General features: G+C 37.4%; 1 protein-coding gene across 2 annotated transcripts in view; it reads right to left on the bottom strand.

Moving 5' to 3' along the window:
• Positions 1–7502, bottom strand: part of GTDC1 (glycosyltransferase like domain containing 1) — a 414716-nt gene that overhangs the window by 278503 nt on the left and 128711 nt on the right. For both annotated transcript variants that reach the window (XM_019522456.1, XM_019522457.1), the window contains exon 4: positions 4522–4731. In XM_019522456.1, the coding sequence (XP_019378001.1) occupies positions 4522–4700 (179 nt within the window). In that variant the 5' untranslated portion in view covers positions 4701–4731. The remainder of the gene's footprint in view (positions 1–4521; positions 4732–7502) is intronic.

Here is a 7502-nt window from a genome sequence, read left to right as displayed (position 1 = left end):
TATGCAGGCACATGCAGATTTAAGCAAATTTAACTATAGATTGTGGGATTTAAACAGGTCCTACAGAATTGCCTGCTTTTTCTGTCCTTGGTATAAAACCATACTCTTTGTTGAAGGTAAAAAGTTTGAAAGTATCCAGAATGCATGTTTGCTGTGCCCCCTCTTTGAAAAACAAAGGCGGCTTGCAGATGTGAAAAAATTAAATTAAAAATAAAAAAACCAAACAAACCAACAGGGCTTTACTTTCAGCTTGGGCATTGCACGTGCCCAGAAAAGGCAGTAACTTAGTTGGACCTGACTCACCTGATATTTGTATAGATCAGACACTTTAGTGGGGCTTTTTTGGTGCTTTTATCTGATAGATGATTAAATCAGCTTTAGAAAAAAGTGTCAAAAAGCCTCGCTGAAGCACCCAATCTATTCAGCAGCTGCAGAGCCAGGTTGAAGTAATGTACTGCTTCTTCCAGTAAAGCGCATTTTGTATTGTTTTGTTTTTTTAATGTCTGCAAGCAGCCAAAGGCATTATCTCCTTGATCCTCTCTGCACAATTATTTTTTTTATTTCTAGGTAATTCCCACAGTTTTTGTCTAGAAACGCAAGATAAACATACCTACCAAGTCTTAGGGCTACATAATTTACAATTTCTTTTATGAAAAGCAAAGCTGTCTTCACTGCCTGTATCTGATCCAGCTTTTAAAACTTCCTCAAGAGGCTACATGTCTGTTGTCTAATAACAAAGTATGAGCAACCTGTCACTGATGAAAATGACTGGTCACAACAGAGCTTCCGAATATGAACATCTCAGATTCTTGGGCTCATGTCACGCTCTGCTGAAAAAAAAAAACTCTTTAAATTTTTACTGTTTTTATTTAACATTATCTGAGCACTAGCTGGCCTGCTTCCTTCCATGATGAACTACACAAGTTTTATTTTCAGGACCATATATTAGGTTTTCATCAATATTGTAATTTATATTATTAGTCCTATTTTAAACAAACATTTTGAAAAGAAGATGCATCTTGAAAGACAAAAAAAGTGAATGCTCAGTTAAAATGCACTTCTGCATTTGAAATACTTGCAACATTCCTGCTTCATCAAAAATACACTGTAACAAAATATTTATGAAATGTTATTTGATCTCTACTTAAAGAGATCTAAAGTAACGTAATTCCTAATCCTGGAGTAAGTCACAAGCAACATGCACAAATATCATGTTTACCATAACCTCTCCAGAAATAAGAAATGTAAAGATGTAGCTCTAAATGCATATTTCTTTAAGTTATACTATGAGAATTCAGTCTTAACAAGTTGCCACAACATGGGAAGCAAATCTGAAATGGTTGTTTACATAGTAGCCAGCAAACTAGAGGTAAAAGATCAATGTTAATTTTAATCTGTGCCATTGCCCAGTAGGAGAAAGTAGTGCCAACCTCATTAGATTGGCACTACTAATACATTTACACTTTCATTTAATGTAACAATACCTGAAACATTCAATTGAAAAGTGAACATAATAATACATTCAAGTAAAGCAGAAAGTCACTCTAATCAGGTTTCTTTCCACCAGTCACATCAGTATGCATCCCTAACCATTTTATCTTACATAAAAGGATAAAATATATACCCTTTTTAACACTGTATCTTTGTGAACTTTGACTCTTTGATTCTGTATGATCAAACACAAACAGCAACACCAGAGAAAATGCTTTCCCTTCTTCAACATGCTCTATTGGTTGGTTCAAATTTATTTGTTGTCAGTAAAGGTTATATTTGCACATAAGCCTACGACAGATTGCAAGTTTGTTAACTTTGAGCGAGTTTTCAAGCTGCTGGTATTTTTTCTTAAGACGTAGGTTACTTGACAAATTGGAGTTAAGTTATCTTGGGTCAATGTAACTGTAAGTTAAACTAATGAGGTGTATGTCTGTGAGTGATGTCTGATTAGTTTAATACAGTTAGTGCTGGACAGCTTGGGCTGCTGACCTTGAAGGAACATAGATAACATTGTGATGCGTTGGAGGACGCAGTTGTGATGCAGGAGAAATTTACATAACAGTTTGTCATATATACTCCTCCAAAATAAAATTGTTGCAAAGGGAAAATAATGCATAACCCACACTCAAATGCCTCAGGCAAGAGAGAAGAAAAAAATTAGTTACAGGAATTTGGTTTAGGATAGCAACTTATTTGAAATGAAAAGCAACAGCAGACATGGAAAAGGTATTTTTTTTATACATTAATGTTTTTCATATTCAAATCGTTGCTGAACTGTTGTGTTAGGTTACATATTATGTCACAACAAATCTGAATGCACTGCAAATCATGCCACGTGACCTTCTGAAGCACAAGTTCCATGCTTAAAAAATCATTTTCATCTCCATCTGCGCGCACTACCTTTATCTGCTATAATTTGAAGTAGCAAATATTAGACCTAATTATCAATTGAGATCTGCTACCATATTTCCCTCTGTTTCCACAGGGTCCCTGCTGAAATTAATGTTATTTGATATAGGTAAAAGGGTCCCTGATAGCACATTCCAAGGTGGCATCAGGACTTTTCCCTATACTGTATTTTCTCACACACTGCACACACCCAAATAAGACCTGCACTTTATCTGGGGAAGGCAGAATGAAAGGAAAAAAGATTTTTTCTAGTCACAGCTGAATGCTGACTGAAGGGAACCTAACTGTAGCCAATGTGGCTGCGAGAAAGTTGACACTAGCTCCCACCCTGAAGGGTGAACCCTGTCCCTTTCCTCTCTAAGGCTGGCAGAAGGACAAGTATGGCAGCCATCTCGCAGTAGTATCTCCCTACTCTACAGAGAGAATACCCTCCCTGTTCTACCATTTTTCTGCCCTAGAACAGAAAAAATCAGTTTTCCCATTTAAGACACACCCTCCAATTCTGGAGGTTCTGATTTTGGGGGGAAAGTTGTGTGTTGTATAGAAGTAAATATGTTAAGTATATTAAGTAATGGTAGTGAAATGCCCACTCCACTGCTGACTCAATGATGTTCTCTAGTTTGGATAGACTGAAATGTAAACTGCAGCATTCGGTATATTACTGCTGATAGATTCACCCTACAGTACTTTAACTCATCTGGGATGTTAGATGATGGGCTGGTTTTAAGATAGTGGTTGAAAGCGTTCATTGTCTATTGACTGCTTGGATGAGGGCTCAGTCTAGGCTCTAACTTATAGACACTGCCAACATCCACATACACAACTGACTTCCAAGTTTGTAGTCACATTAGAGTTCAAGAACTAAACAGTCACCAAGACTGAACTACCCTCACATCTACTTAGGTCAACTTGTCCAGGGCATTCAGATTATTCAAGTTATAGCACAGTACACAGTACCCTCTGGAATATGGAGGGTGTTTTAGCTATGTTCTACCTTGGTGTTTCTTAGCCAGTCCGAGGGATAAGCCACCAGGGTGGATAAAGGTGGAAGGATCAGCTGACAGCCACATATTTCTATGATTCCAGGCAGTGTCACATTGAGATGTCAAGCTGTTTTTCATCTACATAACTGGAAGCATCAGTTAGGTAGACAGATGGACAGGTCAACAAAATCTTGGCTGAAGCAGAGCTAAGTAGCCCAAGTACAGTGATGTGTCAATGTCACTTCCATTCTGGAGCTAGTTCTATAAGAAGATTGCAAGGGAAGGTAGGCTGTCAGGCTGTTAATGCATTGGAGAGAGGTTAGCTGTGGTGCAGCAGGTGGAACTGCAGGGTAGGGGGGCTGCATGGAGACCAGAGGTTAGCTGGTTCCCACTGTCTGTGGAACGAGCCTAGGAGAAGGTGGTGGCCTCTGGGCTATGAGGTAAGGACAGACAGGTTGCTGAGCTATGTACGAATGCTGAGGATGGTCCCTGGGATCAAAGAACAGAAAACCATTGCTGTAAGTGATCTATGAAAAAAAAAGCACTTCAGTCTCAATTGATCTATATCCTTCTCTCAGCTCTGAATTCACTTGGTAAGTTTAAAAGGTAACACACACACACTCACACTTAGCAATACATTAGAACAGGTCTGTCCAACTCCAGGGTGGCTGGGTATCACATGCCATGCAGGCCTCCCACTACACTGATAGTACTCCCTCCCTACCATGCTGCGCACGCATCCCCTACTGCACCACCCCTGACTGTGCAAGCCTTCCCAAGCAATGGTCTCCTTAAACCTCATTGGACACGCTGCACCATTCCCTTCTTATCCAAATGACTCCCAGCTTTCTTGACAAGACTGGCTGGTCTATCTTAAAGGGACACGCCATCCTGTTACACCTATATTAGCCCATATTAGATGGAGACTTCACAGTACTAGAAATATAGGACCTGTATTTTTTTTAAATGATGCTAGAAGTTTTTCATACAAACTCAAGTATGAAAAGCTAGTAGATCAATATCTAATTTCAGTGTTCATCTCCATGTGTGCATATTTTGGAAAATTTAGTTTTACAACTGTCGTTGAAGACCCTTTTCTATTCTGACCTCTAAGGTTAGTCAAAACTCACTTTACCTGTAATTAGCATTAGCTGGCACGGTTTGCATGAAATAGAGGGCAGCAGTCCGTGCTCTCCAGTGCCATTTCTTTGCTGGCAATGTGTAGAGGACACATTCTTCTACCTCCTCCTGCAGAAGATCCACTAGCTGCTTGTGGGAACCACCATAAAAAGCTTCAATTAGAAGAATGCTCATTTATTTTAAGTTTTTCAAATGTATCTGGATTCTGAAAATGACAAAAAGAAAGAAAAATCAAAGTCCCTTTGTTAGTGAATGTTATATATATTTTAATCATGTTAGACCTGTATAACTTCATCATTGTGTTTTATATTCAATACACACTTTAAACTAAAACTAATACATTTTTTAAGGCCAGCAATTAGAATGATGGTGAATTATTGCATCTATTAATAAAATTCATAATGCACTAAAATTAGTCTTTACTGAAAAGTCACAATGAGCATAATTTATAAAATATACAGGTCTATACAAGAGCAATTCAAACACATTTTAGCTGAAAAGGTTTCATATTAAAGGCAATCTGGAAGATAACTTAAAAGAAATGACTAGAGGCAGCCTGCAGATATCCAGTTTGAATCTTCCTCCAAGACTCTATACCTTAGGCTATTGGAGGTTGGGAACATCACTAAAGTGACACACACAGACCCTAGAGGAAATATAAACCATATTACCCTTGAGTACTCCAAAATGGCTGGAACAAAACAATATTGTAGACTTGAAGCTATCACATTGCCACAGGGGCACTGACAAACAGGAAGTAAAACATGTCCAAAATGAAGGGAAAGATGAACGCCTTGTGACTGCTTCATGAGTCACAGTTTTGAGGTGGCAAAAAGCTGCTTTACAGATGCTTTGGACAAAACCATTAAACAAGCATGTTAAAAACAAAACCACGATTAGTTATTTACCATAAGTGGCTGCCACTGAAATTTTCGCATCAAACTCTACTAACAGCATCTTATTATCTTACTTGCATCTTGTTCGGTTTGACACAAACCAATGTAAGACTGTACAAATGAGCATGCATCCCCTGCCCCACATTTCCCAGCAGCACCTGATTATGACCCTAATATTTTCCAGCAACTTTGATGAGGAGCGATGAAGGGATTCATACACTAACATGTAAATTCTCACCAAAATCTAATGATAGTCCCAGTTATGAAACTCAGTTAAACTGGAGTTACTTATGAAGATACATGAGTAATCAACAGTTAAAAAAAACTTACAAGAATTCTGCAGCTATTAAGAAAAGCAACCAACTAACGAACCAACAGAAAACCCCCGAATGCTCCGGAAATTCAGAAGTAAAAAAATAAACCCTTTGGTCAGTACTGAATCAATGGTCTATCATTGTGTTAAAGGCTTAATGTTTTGCTGGAGGTGCCACCTTCCAGATGAGATATAAAACTACGTTTCTGACTACTACTCAGCCATAAAGATTTTTTGCAATGGGTATGGATTTCTTTCATCTGGTTTGGTAAACACATACTAGCCTGACTTCCAGCTATGTTCTTCCTCTATTGTATGCTACTTCTGTTTCACCTAGACTAGTTATTCTGCACTTCACCTTCCAAAAGCTGCACACAGAATGGGAGTCAGACTTCACCTCACAGATTGCATAGAGCTGATTCTGATCTCTTTTATGCCAGTGTAAAGCTAGAATCATCCACCTGAAGTCACTGAAGTTTGTCTGCACTTATGCTGAAGTAAGTAAAATAAGAATTTAGATTCTAAAGTACTTTGGGAGCCTGCAGAGTAATCACTATTACATAAATGCAAACGGCATTTGGAATATATATCATTTACCACACTAAGGAAGAGATGGTTGTTAAACCAAGGTGTGGCTGCTGATAAATATTTTCACATTGCAGGAAAATTAAGAAATAAAATTTAAAAAATAAGGAACGGAGGAAAGCATTTTGCAAATTTAGCATGGGAGAAATCGGGGTACATGAAATGTTAATAAATGCCACTGAGTCCGTCACAACCTATTAAGAGATAAGGTTAATTTACAAGGTGTTGGAAGTATTAGTAAGAAAATAGCTTATTCACAAAATATCTGATTGAATTTCACCTCACCAGACTAGTTAATTAAATCATTTTATCACCTAGTTTAGGTGAAACAACAATTTGGTTCCATTTCGCATCCTTTGCAACAGTTCCCATTTTTACATTCTGTATTGTGATAAATAAAGAATGTATATGCTAAGGCTAAAATCTGTTTCAGTCTCAGGTTTCCTTAGGGGCTATGGTTATTAATGCTTAGGTTATTCTATATTTCTCTTACTACCTTTAGGCTTGCTAACAGAACAACATATTAGGCAAATATTAAAATACAATAAACTCTTAGGATGATTGTGATTGAGAAACTTGGTTTAGAACTTCATTTTGCCTTGGCTGACTGCTGGATAGCTGAGGCTATCCAATTCTTTATACTACATACAGCCTGTATACATAAATCCCACTTAATAAGTAACAAAAAGCAAGGATGAAAAATCACAATGATTTTTTGAAAGATGACACGATAGTCAAGGAGATTCTCCACAATCCTCCTTCCTAGAGTAGAACAATTCTGGGAAAATTTTAAAACTTCAAGGAACCAAGAATTTTACTGTCATGTGATCTACATAAATTACTACTCATATATACTGAACATAACTTAATAAAAAGGTGCAGTCTGGAAACCAATTCCTAGTATTTTAAACAGTGCTACTAAAAGACAAAATATTAAACAATAAGGGTCAGACAAGGCAATCGGTCCCCAAACTGAAAAATAATATCATTTAGGAATAATGGAAAATCCATTTACATATTTTTATGTTTTAAATATATATGTGGATAATGTACTGGAAATCACAGTATTTTAACAATAACTAGTAATTTTTCAAAGTTTAAAAAGCCACAAAGGAGGTGGGATGAACACACATACCTCATATTTCGCCTACGTGGTTTCCAGTTTGTTCACATATCACAATA

Source organism: Gavialis gangeticus, unplaced genomic scaffold (assembly GCF_001723915.1).
Source record: "Gavialis gangeticus isolate Ggan-Ray unplaced genomic scaffold, GavGan_comp1, whole genome shotgun sequence".
NCBI lineage: Eukaryota > Metazoa > Chordata > Crocodylia > Gavialidae > Gavialis > Gavialis gangeticus.
This window is presented reverse-complemented; position numbering and strand designations above follow the sequence as displayed.